The sequence below is a fragment of the Sceloporus undulatus genome, chromosome 2 (genome assembly GCF_019175285.1).
Source record: "Sceloporus undulatus isolate JIND9_A2432 ecotype Alabama chromosome 2, SceUnd_v1.1, whole genome shotgun sequence".
Classification (NCBI taxonomy): domain Eukaryota; kingdom Metazoa; phylum Chordata; class Lepidosauria; order Squamata; family Phrynosomatidae; genus Sceloporus; species Sceloporus undulatus.
This window is the reverse complement of record NC_056523.1, coordinates 20,823,599-20,844,677: the sequence shown is the minus strand read 5'-3', so window position 1 is coordinate 20,844,677 and position 21,079 is coordinate 20,823,599. Positions and strand designations below refer to the sequence as shown.

Below are 21,079 nucleotides of genomic sequence, written 5' to 3'. Positions count from 1 at the left end.
AGATTCACCCCTCAGTCCAATGCTGAGCTTGCGATGCTTGCTTTTGGATAGACTACAACTCCCAGAATCTACCAGTCAGCATGGCACTGTCTCAGCTGTCGAAGGATTGGGAGCTGTAATCCAAAAACTAACTCAGCTCTGGATAAACCACAAGTCTGTACCAGCCCAGGTATTCAGAACCAGCCAGGACTCCAAAAACCTATCCTCAGCTTAGAGCTTAGTCCTAGCACTCTATTCCCTTGTGAGTTCTCAGCCCTGGTGGAATCGGAAAAAATGAACAGCTGTTATTACTGGAAGGGAGCATGATAAAAAGAAGGAGGCCTGTGGCTGTTGGGATGCTTGTAATCCCCCACTGGACAGTGGCTATGTTCCCTACCAATAGCAAAATACATTGTATAACCTTGTCTAGCTTTTAGATAAATGCATCATAATGATATGGTGAGTGTTAATGCATAAATATATATATATATTATATATATTATATATATATGAGGAACCAATGTGGTGTTGTAGTGGTTTGAGCATTGGACTAGTCTCTGGAGAAACAAGATTAGAATTCCAGTTCCACCCATGTAAACCAATTGGGTGACCTTGGGCAAGTCCACGTCTCTCAGATCAGAAGATGGCAATGACAAACTACCTGGCAAGTTTCTTCAAACTGTCAAGAAAATCATGATAGTTCGCTTTAGGGTCACCAAGAAAAAAACTGAAGGCACACATAAACAGACAAGATACAATACAGAAAAAAGATAAAAATGCGGGGCACGAACGAGATGATTAAAACCGTCCTCCCAACTTTCCTAATACACGAGGAAAGACTAGAATTTAAACACAACATCGTTTATATTTACTATAAATATCTTTGTTCACTTGTGCTTCTTTATTTATTAAATGTCTATATGCTGTTCTATGGTGTAGATCATAGGCAACACTCATAAATGAGTTTAAACCTTTTAAACCATTTAAAATTTAAAACAGTAGAACGTCATTTAAATATTTAAAACAATTTAAAGAATTTAAAAGCATAGTAAAAAATAACCATTTAAATGTTAAAACAGTCTCAAATCATGAATGTTGGACATTTGGGTAATATCTAAGGTTCTGAATATTTTAATATAAATCCTGTGTGTAGAGATAAGAAAGAAACACCTATTAGGAAATAAGAAAGAGCAAAAAAAGCTAAAATAGGAAGGGTATAAAAATATTTATACGTGGTGCCTGGGTTACGATTAATCGTTCCGCGGCCGCTTTCGTAACCGCAAAGCCTTCTTAAGCCGAATTGCCCATAGGCGCTATGGGGAAAAGCCGTGTTCCGTGCGAAAAAGCGGGGAAAAGCACCAAAAGTTTTTTCGTAACCGAAAAAAACATTCGTAACCCGAAAAATATTCCCTATGGGATTTTTTGTATCCCGAAATTTCGTACCTGGGTATTTCGTATCCCGAGGTACCACTGTATTGTATACATGTGTGAGTATAGATATTTATTTATGTTAGGTGGGGTAGTGCTCGTAAGTAGAGATACATAGAGGAATATTAAAGTCAATTAAGCAGAAAAAATATATAATTCATGAAAGAAAAGAAAGGTATTCCTTCAGTATCAAGACCCCAGGTTGCACAAGATGCAAGTTTATCATCAGTTGTCGGTAGGCTATATAGTGACAGTAGCTTAGGGTGGTACTTTCTCACATAATTCTGGGTCCAGGGAACCAGACATTGGAAACTTAGAATCACAGAATCGTAGAGTTGGAGAAGAGACCACAAGGCCATTCAGTCCAACCCCCTGCCATGCAGGAACTCTCATCAAAGCATCCCCGACAGATGGCCATCCAGCCTCTGTTGAAGACCTCCAGAAGTAGATTCACTTACACTTGAGAAAGATGTGTTCCACTGTCGAAACAGCCCTTACCGTTCGGAAGTTCTTCCTAATGTTGAGGTGGAATCTCGTTTCTGGATCTCTGATCCATTGTTCCGGGTCCTGTTCTTGGAGCAGCAAAAACAAGCTTGTTCCCTCCTCAATTTGACCATCCCTTCAAGTATTTAAAAAGGGTTATCATTCACCTCTTAACCTCTCTTCTCCAGGCTCTAAATTCCCCAGCTCCCGAGGATGTGTTAGGACATGGTTTCCAGACCCTTCACCATTTTAGTCACCCTCCTTTGGACACACTCCTATTTCTCAATGTCCTTTTTGAATTGTGGTGCCCAGAACTGGACACAGTATTCCAGGTGAAGTCTTCCAAAGCAGAATAGAGTGGTACTATTACTTCCCTATATCTAGACACTATACTTCTATTGATGCAGCCTAGGATTATATTGGGTTCTTTTAGCTGCCGCATCACTGTTGACTCATGTTCGGCCTGTGGTCTGCTAAGACCTCCAGATCCCTTTCACATGTATTGTTACCAAGCCTGGTATCACCCATCCTGTATCTGAGCCTTTCATATTTTTTTCCTGCCTCACATTTCTCCCTATTGAAATTAATTTTGTTAGTTTTGATCCAACTCTCTTATCTTCTGAGGTCATTTTGAATTCTGATCCTGTCCTCTGGGATATTGGCTAACCCTCATAATTTGGTGTCATGTGCAAATTTGATAAGCATGCCCTCTGTTCCATCATCCAAGTCATTGATAAAGATGTTGAATAGCAGTGGGCCCAGGACAGATGAAGATGATTGGTCTGCCACATTATAATCTTATGTGGTTTTGTTCTTTTTCAAGCAGGTGGAAGATGCTGAGTGAGAGTGAGGAGGAGACAATTCTTCAGGAATGTCCCAAAGAGGAGTTGTTATCAGAAAGATGTGATGCAAATTTTTCCCAGAATCTGGATCAGGAAGAAGACTGTTTGAGTCAATGTGAGCTTGAAATGCAGCCACAAAAGAGGCAGTGTAAAACCTCCCAACGTGAAGAAACTGCCATTGATCTCAGTAAGACAGCCATACAAAAGCCCATCCTTAAAACAAGAAAAACGTACAAGTGTCCTGATTGTGGGAAGTGTTTCAAGCGCTGCTCACCCCTCATAAGACACAGACGAACCCATACAGGAGAGAAGCCCTATGTCTGCCGAGTGTGTTTGAAATGCTTCAGTGATGGTTCTGCCCTCGTGAAGCACCGGAGAATCCATGCAGGGGAGAAACCTTACAGCTGCCCTGAATGTGGGAAGAGTTTCTCTCAGAGTTCGACCCTTATTGCCCATCAGAGAACTCACACTGGAGAAAAGCCCTATAAATGCCCTGTTTGCGGGAAGAACTTCAGTGTCAGCTCAAACCTTGTAGCTCATCGAAGGATCCACACAGGAGAGAAACCTTATGAATGTTCTGTCTGTGAGAAAAGTTTTCTGGTCAGCTCCCACCTTGTCAGGCACCAGAGAATCCATACAGCTGAGAAACCATATATTTGTCGGGAGTGTGGTGAGTGCTTCACCCAGAGTTCTCACCTGGTTGTCCATAAGAGAATCCACACTGGGGAGAAACCTTATTTGTGTGCTGTATGTGGGAAGAACTATCGTGGGATCTCAGATTTCATATTGCATGAGAGAATTCACACAGGTGAGAAACCATACACCTGTTTGGAGTGTGGGAAAAGCTTCCGCCAAAGCTCCTGTCTTACCAAACACCAGAGAATCCATACAGGAGAGAAGCCGTACGAGTGCCACACATGTGGGAAGAGCTTCAATCGGAATTCACATCTTACTCGGCACCAGAAAATCCACACAGAAGAAAGAAATACCAGGCAGACACTTGTCAAATAAATAGCTCTCTGTTTGAAAATGAGATTCACTTTTGCCATTGCCATACAGTGGAGTGGTCACTCTTGTCATCTATCATTGTAACCTTTGTAACTACTGCCTTGCAACACAGATGCACCTAAAAGATTAAAAGATTTATCGGGAATGGGTTCCACTCCTGTACTGTTACATTGTTGTATTGGAGATGTTCATCTATGCAGAGTTCCTGATTTCTGAATAATGTATTCAACAGCTGTATTTCAAGGTCCATCCCAGTTTTTCACACGCAAATGTCCCCTTTAAGCACTATTGCACAGCTTTTGGTGCACAAGATGTTTTTGGCTTCAGCTCCCTGAATCTCTGATCGCTGGTCATGTTGGCTGGGGGTTTTAGGAGATGGGAGTCCAAAACATCTGGAGTGCCAGAGACTTTATTGAAGACTAAACCTATGAGACATCCCTAATGGTCTTTCAAGTAACCCCTCGAATTTGCTGTATCTCCTCCCGCAGAGGTAGAACTGAGCGTGGATGTTCTTATGATAAAAAAACTTTAGTTTTCTTTTTATCTGCCTAAGTTCCAATGTGCAGAAACCATAGGCTGCATAATTCTTTACCGATTATATTGCTTCACATACAAATGGGGGATTCTCAGCTATACCCTTCCCTCGGTATAAACCCCCCCCCCCCCCCCGTTATTTGTCAGTCCCTTATTTGAAAGGGGAGAATACCAAAGTTGACACATTGTGGGTTTATAGCAAAGGCAATAAGACACAGGTTTTCAGGATAAAATACTAGTTTGCTGTATAATGAAACATAGGCGCGTTACAGACCGCCCCTTTGAGGCAGCCTGTACCCGCCCCTTTCCCCGGGGTATTGGGGCCTCAGTGGTCAGAACAGCAGCCACTGAGGCCCCAATCCGCCGCTTTCCAGGCTGCGGGGAAGTGGCAAAAGGCCGCTTCCCCGCAGCTTGGGGCTTCAAGCCCCAAGGGCACCCCACGGCGGTGGGGAGGAGGAGAAAAGAGCCGCTTGGCCCCTTTCTACTTTGCGCCGCTGGGTGCAGCCGTGTGAAGCCTGCACCCAGCGGCGCAAACCAGGAAGGAGCTTCGAAATGGAGCTCCTTCCTGCTCCGCGCAAAGGGTGCACTAAGCGCCCTGGCACGGAGCGACGATGTCATGTCCGTGCCGCCCCGTATAGAGGCGGCGCAGTCGTGACGTCGTCATGGCGGCCCCCATGTAGATGGGGCGCCGCCATTTTGTACGGACTCAGTCCGCACTAGGGTTGGGGGGTGCGGAAGCACCACACCTTCCTAACCCTAATACGGACTGACTACGTACTAAAAGGCCCGTCTGTAACGGGCCTTAGTAACCTTTCATCATCTTGCATGTCAGCTTGTTTGAACTGTAATTCCTAACTCAGACCCTGTACAGACATGCCAAAAATGATGCATGCATCCTAATAGGCCAGAAGCCATACCAAAGCCATGCTCCAGTCCTAAGGTTTGGAGTGCAGATTTGGTGCAGCTTTTGGCCTCTTAAGATGCGTGTATCATTTAAAGAGCATACCTCCAAAGTGACCCAAAGCAGCTTTATTTTGGTCTGTCTGTACAGGCCTTCCGTCACTAAGGCAGGGATGGGAATCAAGCTGCCTTCTAAATATTAGACTGCAATTGCAGCAGCTTTATCCAGCATAGATAATGGTGTAGAATGCTGGTCTAATGGTCTAAGGAAGAAGGGGATGATAATAGAGATGATGTTGCCACAGTACATTTTAGCTGGAGAGGAGAGTGGTTTCCATTTCAGTGAAAAATTAAAGCTAGAAACAAATAGGCAGTGGGTCAGTAACATTCTTAATATATTTTTGTAGTGCCTTTAACAAATGTGTCACAGACAGACATCTTACAGAAGCAGCATCTATTGAATTTCTGCCACCCATGTTCTAAAATTTTTTTATCCTACACCAGCTAACCCTAGTTTAGTAACACTACAAAAACATTTACTGTTTCTGTTCCTATGAGGCACCAATTAATGGTACATGGTACATCCTTTGCATAGCTTATTTTCAAAGAAAATTAAGAATACAGCACTACTTTCAAGATGAACAACAAAACTTAAACATAAATGTGCACATGCTTGTTCTCTTAACATGAAGGTTCCCATTCACACTATTAAAGAATTTAATCAGTTTCAGGTGGAGGTTGTTTTTTTAAATCTGTTTTTATGCTTTGATTCATTTACAGGGAGATTATAAAGTTTGTTGATCTTCTTAACAGTTTAAGAAAAACAGAGCTTCAAAAATTCATATTAGCCATGAGCCTTATGTCATAAGCAATGTTAACCCCCCCCCCAAATCCCATTAACTATGACCATTCAACAAAAACAAATGCATCATTTTACAGCCTGACTTGATTTGCATGATCTAACAGAAAATGAGAGAGAGAAATAATGAAATAATGATTCTTGGGTACAGCACAAATTTACAAAGTCCTGACAAATTACAAACAGGAGCATTGTGCTGTACCTTTAAATTTGTTCTCATGCTAGATCACTTGTGTAAAAATAACTCGACTACAGTTCCCAGAATCCTACAACCATCATGTTTACTGGAAGATTCTGACATCATAGTCCAAAACACCTGGAAATCTAATTTAAAGCAACAGTGGGGACAAAACTGAATCCTCCAGATGTTGCTAGACTGCAACCTCCAAACCAGTACAGCTAAAGGAAGCTAGGAGTTTCATTCTCAACAACATCCATAAGGCTGCATTTTTCCAATCTAAATTTACCTAAGAGAGCCAGCATGGTACAGTGGTTTTAGTGCTGGACTGGGACTATGGGAGAACAGGGTTGAAATCTTTGCTCAGTCATGGAAAGCACACTCTTTGCGTTAAGAGGAAGACAATGGCAAAGATAGCTTGTAAAGAAAACCCTACAATCAAGTTGCCAAAAGATGAAGTCTACTTAAAGGCACAGTACAGCATTAACAAAGCTATCTAATTTCAACCCCTACACCTTCTGAGGTCTAATCTACCCTACAGAATAATACAGTTTGAAACTGCTTTAATCACCATTGCTTAATTATATGGATTTCTGGCATCTGTAGTTTTGTGAGATATTTAGCCGCCTCACTCAGAGAACTTTGGTGCTACAATGAACTATAAATCCCAAGATTCCATAGGATGGCGCTGTGGCAGTTATAGTGATATCAAACTGCATTCTTTCTGCAGTACAGACTAGACCTTAGTCTCGAGAGAAGTAAAATTTAGGCTAGACATACTTTAAAGAAGAAGAAGGATGGGTTGAATTACAACTCCCAGAATCTCCCACTCAATGGATATGCCAGCTGGAGAGGGGATTTTAGCATGTGTCATTAAAAATACTAATCTTTCTAAGCTATAAAGCTAGTTGTCAGGACACCAGCCTCTAGCAAGCACTGTGAGAATGCCCATACACTGTTAGAAGAGCCAACCATGTCTGGATAGCATCTGTGGAGCTGTTGGATCCAGAGCCAAACAGCACCTCTGATATCTAGGATCCCTGAAACCTTAGATATTGGGAGCCCCAGAGACAGTGTTGCCTGAGCCAGACTCTTGGGGAGGAGGGTTACTATTCTCTTCACATCAGCTTTGCTTACTCACAGATGTAGGCAACACATAGGAAGATAAACTTCCTTGGAAGAAATCTGGCCAAGAAAACCTCAAGATAGGTGATGACTTGGGGCACATAGCAACAACAGATCTCTGTGCTCAGCAGTTAAGGGCAGTGGGTGGTACAGGAAACATACAGGCAGAATACAAGTCAAAATGAAGATTCCCAGAAAGGAGGTGTCATCACATCTGTTAAAGAGTTTTTCAATCCATCCACTAGGGTTACCCCTTTAAGTCTCTCCACTCCTCAGCAAAGGAGATAGTGCCCAGGTGGGGTAAACCAGGAGGCTTATAAGGGCTGGTTTGCTATGAAATACTGTCAAATCTGTGGTCGTGGTGATCTGTCCAGGATCCTGAAAACCCTGTATGGGATGGCACCTCCATTCCAAAAGTCTTTATTTTTGGCTTGTATTCTGCCTATCGGTTTCCTGCACCACCCACTGCCCCTTAACTGCTAGACTGAGTCTTGATCACAGCTTAGATCTGTTGTTATGTGCCTTCAAGGAAACTCTTATGGGGTTTCCTTGGCTATATTTCTTCCATGGAAATTTGGCCTTGCCTCCTTGTTAGGCCGAGTAAGAGAATGTGACTTGCCTACAGTCACCCAGTGGGCTTTCATGGCTGAGCAGGGATGCAAACCCTGGTCTCTGAAGTGCTAGTTCACCACACCATGATGGCTCTTATAGGCTAGAGAGCACCTAGTTAATTCCTGCTCCATGTCAGTGAACAGGCCTGCTTCCCTTCAAACCCATGGGCCCAGTCTACCATGTTGTTTCCTGCCTCAATCCATAAGGACAGGCAGGTAAGAAATAATAATAATAATAATAATAATAATAATAATAATAATAATAATAATAATACAAGTCTTGGTTTTTATGGACCTCTGCTAGCTCCCTTTTGCCCATTGGGGTTGTTGTGCTTTATTCTGACAATTCAGTGAAGTGGGTTGAATGCATCATGACTAAGAGAGAATTTCATTTCTGATGGCCAGCACTCTGTTAGATTCATCTTGCTTCAAAGGTGTAACCCTCCAAATGTTGCTGAACTGCAGCTCCCAGCATATTGTGTCCAGTTCTGGGTACCACAATTCAAAAAGGACATTGAGAAATAGGAGTGTGTCCAAAGGAGGGTGACTAGAATGGTGAAAGGTCTGGAAACCATGCCCTATGAGGAACGACTTAGGGAGCTGGGGGTGTTTAGCCTGGGGAAGAGAAGGTTCTTGTGGTAAACTCAAGGCAAACCTATTGTGGGTCTTTCTTTCCAAAATTTATTCAAGGAAGATTTGCCATTGCCTTCCCCTGTGGCTGAGAGTGTGACTTGCCCAGAGTCACTCAGAAGGCTTCCATGGCTCAGGGGGAATCCAAAGCCTTGTCTCTCTACACTGTAGAAATAAGGCAGTTTGATACCACTTTAAGAATCCTATGATTTGCAGTTTTATAAGGTCCTTAGCTTCTTCTACCAAGGCATGCTTGTGTCTCATAAAACTACAAACCCCAGGATTCTGTACAATTGAGCTATGACAGTTAAAGTGGTACAGTATCAAACTACAGTATTTCTATAGTGTAGATGCACTCCTAGTCCAACATGTAAAGCACTATAGCACGCTGGTTCCAAAATGTCTGGTCAGACAACCAGGGCCCTCCTGGAGGAAAAGATAGCAGACTAACTTCCAATGACATAAATAATAAATACAGGTAGTTATGGTGCGTTACAGACGCACCGAAGAGGCGTGCTAGGCTTAGGAAGGGGCATATTAGGGTTGAGAAGGGGCGTCCCTTCCGGACGCCCTTCAACCCTAGTATGGACCGAGTCCATACAAAATGGCAGTGCCCATCCACACGGGGGGCGCCATTTTGACGTCACGGACATGTAGCGCCTGGACATCACGCGGCAGAAGTGATGCCGCGAGTGCGCGACTAGCGCCTCGCAGCACCACTTCCGGGGCACAGAAAGAAGCGCCATTTTGGTGCTTCTTTCTTGCTGAGTCAGGGAACCACGTGGTTTGGACGCTGCGGTTCCCGGGCGCAGTTACCGGCGGCGGCAGACCGCCGCTTTTAGGCGGTCTGTAACGGGCCCACATTTCCATGGAGGGGGGGCATCCCAAAACCTCAGTAGTATAATAATACCTCTGTCAAGACCAACCAAAAAGTCACAAAGTAATGTAAAAACTTTCCATTCCCCCCCTCCCCACTTTTCCATTGGGCTGAATGCTGAGAAAAATGTTAAGCAGTTAGCAAGAGGAGGGGACAGAATATTGTCTATCAACAAATGACAGTATTTGAAATTAATAAAAATAATAACATTCCTGATTTTCAATACTTGGGTTCAACCATCAGTCAGAGTGGAGACTGCAGTCAAGAAATCTGAAGAAGACTAGGATTTGGAAGGGCAGCCATGAAGGAACTAGACAAGATCCTGAGGTGTAAATATATATCATTAAATACTAAAGTAAAAATTGTCCATGTCATTGTATTTCCCATTTCTATGTATGATTGTGGGAGCTGGACAGTGATGAATGCTGAAAGGAAAGAAATAAACTAATTTGAGATGAGGTGCTAGAGAAGATTTCTGAGAATAGTATGGGTAGGTTGCTAAAAAGACCAATGGATGGATCCTAGAGCAGATCAGGCCTGAACTCTCCCTAGAAGCAAAGTTGTCTCAACCGTGCTTGTCCTATTTTGGCCACCTCAAGAGAAGAAAGGACTCACTACAAAATACTTTAATGCTTGTGAAAGTATTCATCCTGGAGAGAAGTGACCAGTGGGGTCTCACAGGGTTCTGTCCTGGGCCCAGTGCTGTATTAATGACTTGGATGAAAGAAGAGAGGGCATGCTTATCAAATTGGCAATGACACCAAATTTAGGAGGACTAGCTACTATCCCAGAGGACAGGATAAAAATTAATAATGACCTTAATAGATTAGAAAGCTGGGCAAAAGCTAACAAAATGAATTTCAACAGTGAGAAATGTAAGGTACTGCACTTAGAGTGGAAAAATGAAATGCACAGATATAGAATGGGGGACATCTGGCTTAAGGAGACAATGTGTGAAAAGGATCTAAGAGTCCTAGTAGACCACAAGTTGAACATGAGTCAACAGTGCGATGCGGCAGCTAACAAGACCAATGCAATTTTATGCTGCATCAATAGAAGTATAGTGTTTAGATCAAGGGAAGTAAGTGCCACTCTATTCTGTTTTGGTCAGGCCCCACATGGAATATTGTGTCCAGTTTTGGGCACCACAATTTCAAAAGGATGTTGAGAAGTTGGAGCTTGTCCAGAGAGGAGAGTGGCCAAAATAGTGAAAGGTCTGGAAAGCTTGCCTTTTGAGGAAAGTCTTATGGAGCTGGGTATGTTTAGCCTGGAAAAGAGAAGGTTAAGAATTGATTTGATAGCCTTGTTTAAGGATTTGAAGGAGTGGCACACTGAGAATGGTGCAAGCTTGTTTTCTGCTGCTCCAGAGAATAAAACATGGAACAATGGATTCAAACGACAGGAAAAGAGATTATGCTTCAATATTAGGAGGAACTTTCCGACAGTAAGAGCTGTTTGACAGTGGAAGACGATCCCCCGGAGAGTGGTGAAGTCTCCTTCTCTGGAGGTCTTTAAACAGAGATTGGATGGCCATCTATCAGGATTGCTTTGATGGAGAGTTCCTGCATGGCAGCATGGGTTCAGACTGGATGTCCCTTGGGGTTATCTTCTAACTCTATCATCTATGGTCCTATGATTCTAAGATGCATCTGAACTGCAGAAATAACCCAGTTTGACATCACTTTTAACCGCCATGGCTCCATGGTATGGAATTCTGGGAACTGCAGTTGGTTGTGGGAAGCCCCAAAGCTCCTCTGGAAATTGTAGAGCTCTGCTCTGGTGCCACAACAACCTGTGGCATTCCCTGGGAAGCCCAGAGGATGCGACCCCTCCCAGGATAGCAATGTTTACCAAGATTGAAATGTGATAACCCTACTGGCAGACCATAGGCTTATGACTTGCCTTCTGGTAGACAATGCTTTATCCGTGATTGGATAAGCCCATGTTGATTCGGCTGAGACAGTGTACACACCTTGCTCCCCCTTGCTAATTAGAACTCTCCTGAGTACACATTGGTCCCTGATTCCTTTAATTGCCTTCTGATGTACAGTGAGATAAGGTGAAACCTAATGTTACCTTGATGTCAATAAAAGGGGCTGGCCAAGACCTGGCCAGCTAAGCTTTGCACCCCCATTCCTGTCTCTGCGTCTCTCTCTGCCGCGACAGCTGGTGACCCCGACGTGATACGGAGAAGGTGGCTTTGGCCCAGCTCACTCGACTGGAATAGTCTGCGCGCACATCCTCAAAGGATCCCGTGAGTATGGGAGGAACGCTGACCACCGAGCAAAGGTCTCACGCTAGGGAGTTGCATGAATTGGTTAAGCGGTTGTCCGGGGACAAGCAGGTCACCCGAAAGGACATTAAAAATTTGGTCGCAGAGATCTCATGCCAGTGCCCCTGGTACCCAGAGAGGGGAACACTCTCTGCGGAGGAATGGGAGAAGATAGGCAATCATCTTAAGGCTGAGCCTCGTGCTGCGGCACCCCATTTGATTGCCTGGCAGGTGGTAAACTCAGCCGTGGGGCGGCTAAGCCAATCCACGGCTCCCAAATCCTGCCCACAGCCCCCCGCTCCGCTAGCCACATTAGCTCCTCCAGGAGATCCACCGGGTTACCCCGTTCCAGTGGATGCTCCTCCCTTATCGCCTGTAAGGCCCCGGCTGGGAGCGGTAGAAGCGGGAATAGCAGAAGCTAAGAAACGGGGAGAGTGTCAGTGGGACGATGGCATAGCATGGGAACCTAACAATCACCCTGCCATGTTCCCTGTCACTATTACAAGGGAAGGTGACAACATCAATTACGTTTGGGAACCCCTAACCTTCTCTGTGCTGCTAGAGTTAAGGAAAGCAGTCACGGACACGGGCATAAAATCCACCTTTGTCCAAGGGATGGTGGAGGGGATCGCGAATGGTTACCGCATGACACCCAAAGACTGGAAAGATTTGTTTAGAATGATTCTGACCCCCTCCCAATACATGGTCTGGGATAGTGAATACCGCCAAGCCGCTACCTCCGTTAATATTGAGGGTGTTATACCTGACCAGATCTACGGGTCCGGTCAGTTTAGCACACTGGAGATGCAGGCTCAACAGGGAGATCTCGTCATTGCGGCGGTTGGTACATGTGTTCAAAGAGCCTTTCGGAGGATTCCGGAGGCAGGGAGGCCCATGAAATCTTTTGTTAATGTCAAGCAAGGGACCCAGGAGCCTTACTCCCAATTCATTGACCGGTTAAAAGAGGCCCTGTCCAGACAGTTAGATAACGCCACGGCCCAGGAAGAATTGTTGATAAAATTAGCTGTGGAAAACGCTAATTCGGATTGCAAAAAGGTCCTGCAAGGAGTCATTCACCGGCCAGGTGTCACCTTGGCCGATTACATTCGAGCATGTGCAGAAGTTGGCAGTCAGAATTATGCCATGCAGCTCCTTGCAGGGGCAATCCAAAAGGGAAATAAACCCACCGGGAATTGCTTTAATTGCAAGAGACCGGGCCACTTTAAATCAGAATGCAGGGCACCCGGCGGAGGAGCCGCCAAAGGAAAAAGGGATTCCGGTGCCAGGCCCTCTAAAAAGTGCCCACGCTGCGGCAAGGGCTACCACTGGGCTAGCCAGTGTCATTCCAACCTTTCGCCCGCTGCGCCACAACCGCAGGGAAACTAACCAGCGGGCATGCCCCTAGCCTGGGAAACAAGGAGGCTGAAACTGCATGCATAGAGCTAAGATTCACGGAGTCCAAGGAGGCTGTTCTACCTGGGGAAGTTCTCTCTGTTAATGTGCGGTGTGAGGTTCAGATACCTCCGCTCACTGTGGGGCTGGTCCTCCCAAGGATGGCCGCCTCCGAGAGAGGATTGCATGTCATCCCGAAAACTGTTCCCCCAGGGGATGCACAACCCCTCACGGTTCAGCTATGGTCCCACATGCCCTTTAAAACGCAGATAGGGGACTCCTGGGCACACATGGTAATTCTTCCTTGCCAGGACCCCACTCCCCCCCCGCCGATCGGTAATGCATTGGTCACGGCGGTTATTGCCCCATCTCCGGGCAGCCGGCCCACACAGAAGCTAAGGTTGAACAATGTTCTGTTCCAGGGCCTGTTAGACACGGGGGCCGACGTGTCTGTCATCAGCCAAGACCAGTGGCCCCCCTCCTGGCCACTAGAAGCCGCGCCTGCTGTGCAAGGCGTGGGAGGTCAACAAATAGCACATCAGAGTGCCCAGTGGGTCGCCATAGCCCTAGACTCGGACCCGACAAACATCAAAGGGTATGTCAAGCCCTATGTTCTTCCGTTGCAGATAAACCTGTGGGGGAGGGACACATTAGAGCAGCTTAACGCCACTCTAAACATCCCCGAATAACCCCGGGAAGAAAAGAGAAATGTCCGCCCAAGCTATTAGCCTAACATGGAAAACTGACAAGCCCGTCTGGATAGACCAGTGGCCCCTCTCAGTTGAAAAGCTTGTGGCCTTAGAACAGCTAGTGCAAGAGCAGCTAAATGCTAAGCACATCATTCCGACCACGAGTCCCTATAACACTCCTGTGTTTGTTATCAAGAAAAAGTCAGGTAAATGGCGGTTTTTGCATGACCTCCGAGCTATTAATGCCATCATCGAACCGATGGGCCCACTCCAATGTGGCTTACCCAATCCTAACCTATTACCCCGGGACTATGAGCTAGCGGTAATTGATTTAAAGGACTGCTTTTTCTCCATTCCGCTAATGGAAAAGGACTGGAAATATTTTGCTTTTTCTGTTCCTGTCCTAAATAATAGCCGACCCACTAAGAGATATTGTTGGAAGGTCCTCCCACAAGGCATGTTAAATTCTCCAACCATTTGCCAGACCTATGTGGACCAAGCACTCCAACCTTTTCGCATTAAATTTCCCCATTTAAAGGTCTATCATTACATGGATGACATATTAATCTGTGGCAAAATTCTCCCTTCCAATTGGATATCAGAGCTTCAAAGCACTCTTAAAGCTAGTGGCTTAAAAATAGCACCTGAAAAGGTCCAACTGCAGCCACCTTTCCAATATTTAGGTCACAAAGTTACCAGCGCAATGACCCATCCGGTCATTCCAAAACTTGCCATTCCTGACACCTTGACCTACATTAACCTGCAAGAATTGTTAGGTCATATTAACTGGGTTAGACCCTATATCTGCCTCCCCACAGAGACTTTACAACCCTTATTTTCACTCTTAAAAAAGCCTACTCATCCCTCCGAAAGGGTCACATTGACCACGGTACACAGGCAGACTCTCCAAACTATAGAGCAGGCCATGGCTGCGAGGTGGACCGATCGAGTGCAAGACACTCTCCCTGTCTGTCTCGCTATTCTAAAGCAGCTCCACACAAAACAGCCCACGGCAATCATTTACCAGAGCACAGGTAAACAAACATACATTGTGGAATGGCTCTATTTAAATACTAATTTGACAAATACCGTCACCACTGCCACAGAACAGGTCGCCTTGCTAATCCAGAAAGGTCGGACCCGAATTCTTCAGTTGATAGGCATAGATGCACAGACCATAATAATTCCCTGGCCTTTCAACAATGGGAATATTTATACTCACAGTCTCAAAATCTACAAATTGCCTTAGAGGGATTTGTCGGGCACATTGACTGCCACTACCCAAAAGACGCTAGGCTACAGCTGTTTGCTACCGTGCCTATTTTATTACGATCGCCTTTAATCTCGCAACCTCTTCCCGGCGCGTTAACCGTCTTCACTGACGGCAGCCCCACCAGGGGGGTTGTTACATGGCACGATACTACGTGGCATGCTATCTTTACGCCCCCACAAATTTCGGCACAGAGAGCTGAGCTGGCAGCGGTCATTCTAGCTTTAAAAACGTTTCCCCATGCCCCTATCAATTTAATTGTTGACAGCATTTATGTTACTGGGTTAGTGCAAAGACTACCTAATGGCTATATTTCCTGGAAAATGGATGATAACCTTTTCGCCCTCTTATGGACCCTCCAGGCCCTCTTAGAAAAGAGACTGCCACCACTATTCGTGGCCCACATTAGAAGCCACCAACCTATGCCCGGGCTCCTCACTGACGGCAACGCCCGAGCAGATCAAGCCCTCCGCTCCCTATACCCTATCACGGACCCCTTTGCCAGTCATGAGTTATATCACCAAAACGCTCGGTCCCTGGCCAAGCAGTTCAACCTGCCTCTAACAGAAGCGCAGGCTATCATACAACAGTGTCCTCAATGTTCCTTCTATAGACCTGCCCCATTAATTGGAGTTAATCCACGCGGGCTAGCGGCCAACAATCTTTGGCAACTTGATGTCACTCACTTTCCCCCGTTTGGGAGATGGTCTAAAATACACGTCACAGTGGACACCTACTCTGGATTCATATGGGCCACCCCCCCAGTCCTCTGAGACTGCCTCCAGAGCAATAAATCACATAATAAGGTGCATGGCAGTTATGGGTACCCCATCTGCCTTAAAAACAGACAATGGACCCGCCTTTTGCTCTTCCTCCTTTGCGGAGTTCCTAGCCCGACATGCAATCAAGCATACCTTTGGCATTCCCTATAATTCTACGGGACAAGCCATTGTGGAGCGCGCCAACTCCACCTTAAAACAACATCTTGCTAAACAAAACAAAAAGGAGGGGCTACTCCCCCACCTGCCAGAGGTTGAGCAACAATTGGCCACAGCATTGTTCACTATAAATCATTTAAATTTGTCTCTAAATACAGCCACTAACCAATATTTCTCTCGAGTTGAAAAACATTTCCGCTCTGCAGGCCCCCTCCCGCGGCCATTGGTGAGGTATCGCATCCTGCCTGGGAAGGACTGGAGCACCCCTGTACAACTCATCACCTGGGGCCGAGGCTATGCCGCTGTCCAAACACCCGGAGGACCAGTGTGGGTACCTGCGAAGTACGTCAAGCCTCATGTCGTGGCACAAGGGACTGAAGAACCCCATACCGAGCTTCAACATCAACCTGGCCGAGACCGAGACCGGCATGCAGAACCGGAAGAGAGGACCGGGGGCTCAACCCCCTCCTGTGACCTGGGCAATGATTAAAAACCTAAGCCGACAGGCCACTGATATCGTGGAGAAAGAAGGCTTAGAAAAGACTCCTGAGAACTTTACGCTGGCACTAATAGCAAGTTTGAATGCCAATTCTTTGTGTCTCATCATGATCTTCTGCTTACTAATGGGGATGGCGGGAGGCCAAAGTGTTTTTGCCCCGGGCCAGAACATTTGGGAAACCCTTGCCCTATCCATCAACCAAACCTCCTTTTGCCTGTCCCAGCAACACTCAGTAGGGGAAGCGTTGAATACATGTCTCATTCCTGTGTGTCACTCCTCTCAGGACATCCAGAATGATACGTGGTTCTACACTGACCTTCCGGCTAATCACTCCCTCAGAAGTCTGCAATATCAATATCATAATTGGGGAAAACAGCATAAGCGCTTGTTCCCCTTGGCCATGCATCTGCAGACTCCTGTCATTGCGTCCCACAACGCGACTTGCGCTAGGATGACAAGTTGCACAAACAAGTCTTGTGTCCACCTGGGCAGTAACCATGAGCTCAAATGCTCGACCCAGGTCCACGTCCCATACATTCATCAGTATGTGGAATTACCAAGGGGATGGTTCTGGACTTGTTCAGGTCACACGTTCAATTATATCCCCGCAAACCTCACGGATGGCACATTGTGTTGCCTCAGCCGATTAACCCTCCTGCTGCCCCCACGGGAGCTTGGGGGCGAAAATCGGCGAAGCAAACGCTCCGCAGGCTTGCATACGCTGGATGAGTCCTGTGATTCCAGCGTCAAAATCATGTCCCCTGGTGAATATCTGGCTTTAGGGATCTCCATTGTGGGGGTCCCAGGGCTCGCCGTTGGCAATGCCAAGACTATTGGAAAGCTCGCCTGCTGGGCTGTCAAGAGCTTAAACACCACTTCTACTGCTATCAGCTTGTTAAACCAGGAGCAGTCAGAGTTGAGGCGCGGGCTACTCCAAAACAGGGCTGCCATAGACTACCTTCTGCTCCTTCACCATAAGGAGTGTGATGAGGTACCAGGGTTAGAGGGGATGTGTTGTTTCAACATCACTGACAATAGACAGAGAATAGACAGACAGCTAAAAACCATGAAGGAACTCGCCCAGAGCATAAGGAAGTCCAGCCTTGCAGATTGGTGGGAGGGATTATGGAGTTGGTTGCCCACCGGCTGGATACGCATCCTTGTTCAATATTGTATACTTGTATTTTTCCTTTTTGTTACCTTCTGTTGTCTCCTCCAATGTGTTCCTACTTTGTGTTCTAGGCTTTTGCAAAAGACAATGACGACCACAGAAAAGCAACTGGTTGCAGGGTATGTACGCCAGCTCATAAAAAACAAAAAAGAGGGAGATGTGGCATTCCCTGGGAAGCCCAGAGGATGCGACCCCTCCCAGGATAGCAATGTTTACCAAGATTGAAATGTGATAACCCTACTGGCAGACCATAGGCTTATGACTTGCCTTCTGGTAGACAATGCTTTATCCGTGATTGGATAAGCCCATGTTGATTCGGCTGAGACAGTGTACACACCTTGCTCCCCCTTGCTAATCAGAACTCTCCTGAGTACACATTGGTCCCTGATTCCTTTAATTGCCTTCTGATGTACAGTGAGATAAGGTGAAACCTAATGTTACCTTGATGTCAATAAAAGGGGCTGGCCAAGACCTGGCCAGCTAAGCTTTGCACCCCCATTCCTGTCTCTGCGTCTCTCTCTGCTGCGACAACAACCCATTTATAATTCCAAGAATCCCATAGCACTGAGCCACGGCAGTAAAACGTGGTGCAGAACCAGATTATTTCTGGAGTGAGGAGGAAGCCAAAATGCTTCAATTTTTATATTGCAAGGCAGGATTAAAAAAATAATAATTAAGTGAAACAAGATCTTAAACTGCCTTTGGAAATTAATAATAATATTAATAATATCAATAGTATTAACTCCATCTGCCCCAGTTGTTCCATTCCAGTTGCCCATCTTTTAATTGTTTTACAAGTAATTTTAATCCTGAATTTGTAATTTGATTGTTTTATTTTGATGTCGGTGGAGGGTTGGGTTGTGCAATTTTGATTATGTCTTGCTAAGTGTTTTTAGTTCTTTTTACTGTAACCCACATTGATCTGTAGGGAGAGGTGGGCTAGAAATAATAATAATAACAACAACAACAGTTACTAATTGACACGACGGAAGTCGTGTCAATTTTAGGAAGACTGATATGCGTGAGAAGTATGGAAGGATTAATGGATGTAAGGATGGACATTTGTTGTAGGGTGTATTGTTATATTGTTTGTGTTGTTATGAATATGTTTATATATATATATATATATATATATAATATTAATATTAATATTTATAATTGTTATAAATAATATATTATTTATAACAATTATTTATAGTATTGATGTATTATTTATATTCATCATGATAAAGAAATAATAATAACTCATAACAATCATTAATGGTGTCTATGTACTACTATCCCAGCCTCCTTGGCCTGCCACTCCCTGAGGCTTCTCCCAAGGAGCGACGCCATCTTGTGGGGGTCCCTGCCTGGCCGCCTCCTCCCGCCTCTTCCTGATCCAAAATGGCGCCCCCCACTCACTCTCAACATCCGCAGACCTACATTTCACCCCTTTCTCTCTTATTCCCCAACCCCTGGGGCGACCCAATCTATCGACCCCTAGAAGGGCTATAGCCCACCCCGACAGGGGGCGGTAAAAGCCTCGTGCTTTTTTAAAAGCAGCCACTATGCCCTTGCCATGGGCGCCGCCATGTTGTACGGACAAGAGCAGGGTGGCTTCCATCAGGGGCTCCCCACTTCCGCTTCCGGCTGGACAGGGGTGGCAGGGGCTGCAACAACTGAAGCTGAAGGTAAATACAGCATTCTTCCTTGCTTGTCTGCCTGGGTTTGGCTGGGACTCAGTGGCTTTGAATGCAGAGTGAGGGAAGGAAGGGAGGAAAGGTGGGGATCCCCTTCAAATGGCTCCAAAAGTCCATTGAAGGGGAATGGAGGCAGAGTGGGGCCCAGCCTAGAGAGTGGGCTGGGGCTTAAAGCCTGGGCTGCTCTCTGGTTCAGTCCATGCTCCAAACTGGAAACTCACTTGCAGCCTCTTCTCTTTCACTTGTGGTTTCTTCCCTGGAAGTTGTTCTCCCTGAGAGTTTGTTTGTGTGGCAGCCAAAATCACAGCCTCTTGGGGCACCTGGCAGAACAGTTTGTGAATCATGGACAATACCTGGACTGGGGTTCACTTCTCCACACACCTCCAGTGTCTTCCTTGAACTGGCAAGCACTGTTTATCATTGACACCCTTCAGAGAGAGAGAAGGGGCTACAAGACCTGCAAGGCTACCCCAGTTTTGGACATGGATGCAACCAAGGCCTGGAAACCATGCCTTTATAGAGTGGTTCTCAACCTCTGGTCCTCCAGATGTTTTGGGCTTCAGCTCCCAGAAGCTGCAGCCAGCATGACCAATGGTAAGGGGCTCTGGGAGCCGAAGACCAAAGTATCTGGAGGACCATAGGTTGAGAACCGCTGCCTTATGAGGAAAGACTTAGGAAGCTGGGGATGTTTAGCCTGGAGAAGAGATGGGTTAGGAGGTGCTATGATAGCCCTGTTTAAATATTTGAAGGGATGTCATATTGGGGAGGGAGCAAGCTTGTTTTCTGCTGCTCCAGAGACTAGAACGCGGAACAATGGATGCAAGCAGTGGAACACACTCTTCCCTTGGATTGTGGTGGAGTCTCCTTCCTTGGAGGCCTTTAAACAGAGGCTGGATGGCCATCTGTCTAGGATGCTTTGAGTGAGAGTTCCTGCATGGCAGAATGGGGTTGGACTGGATGGCCCTTGTGGTCTCTTCCAACTCTACGATTCTTCAGATGCAGCCCTCTCTAGGTAAGAAATACTGCAAGGGCAAGAACTGTTGTTGTTGTTGTTTGCCCTGAAGTCATTTCTGAGTTATGGTTAACCTATCATGGGGTTTTCTATGTTTTGTTCAGAGGGGGTTTGCCTTTGCCTTCTTCTAAGGCTGAAAGTGTGTGACTTGCCCAAGTTCACCCAGTGGCCTCATAACATCAGAAAGAAACTCTTCTAGAACATGGCCTCATAGCCTGAAAAACCCACAAAAAACTGTCACCCAGTGGGTTTTCATGGCCAAGTAGGAGCTTGACCCCTGGTCTCCCAGTATTGAGTCCGATAATCAAACCACTGTACCGCATTGGCTTTTGAAAGAAATATTTGTTGTTGTTGTGTGCCTTCAAGTCATTTCCAACTTATGGCAACCCTAATAGGACCCTATCATATGGTTTTCTGGGGCTGAGGATGTGTCACTCACCCAAGGTTACCCAGTGGGTTTCATGGCTGAGCAGGGATTCAGACTCTGGTCTCCAGAGTCATAGTCCAACACTCAAACCACTGGCCCACTAGAAATATCAACAGTGGTAATGTAATCAGAATTAGTTGTCGTTGCTGTTGTGTTCCTTCAGTTCATTTCCAACTAATGGCAATCCTAAAGTGGCCCTATCATAGGGTTTTCTTGGCAAGGTTTGTTCAGAGGAGATTTTTCCATTGCCTTTCCCTGAGGCTGAGAGCATAT

At 45.8% G+C, this 21,079-nt stretch overlaps 2 protein-coding genes across 2 annotated transcripts in view; both read left to right on the top strand.

Moving 5' to 3' along the window:
* Window positions 1-21,079, top strand: part of LOC121923989 (tripartite motif-containing protein 15-like) — a 146,370-nt gene that overhangs the window by 85,214 nt on the left and 40,077 nt on the right. The gene's annotated exons all lie outside the window — the stretch shown is intronic.
* LOC121924003 (zinc finger protein 239-like) lies at window positions 2,690-3,908 on the top strand. Its single transcript, XM_042455042.1, has one exon. The coding sequence runs from the start codon at window positions 2,691-2,693 to the stop codon at window positions 3,741-3,743; it is 1,053 nt and encodes a 350-aa protein (XP_042310976.1). The 5' UTR covers window position 2,690; the 3' UTR covers window positions 3,744-3,908.

Excerpts from the sequence above, each read along its gene's own strand:
- LOC121924003 (XM_042455042.1), top strand. The coding sequence starts at position 2,691 with ATGTGGTTTTGTTCTTTTTCAAGCAGGTGGAAGATGCTGAGTGAGAGT.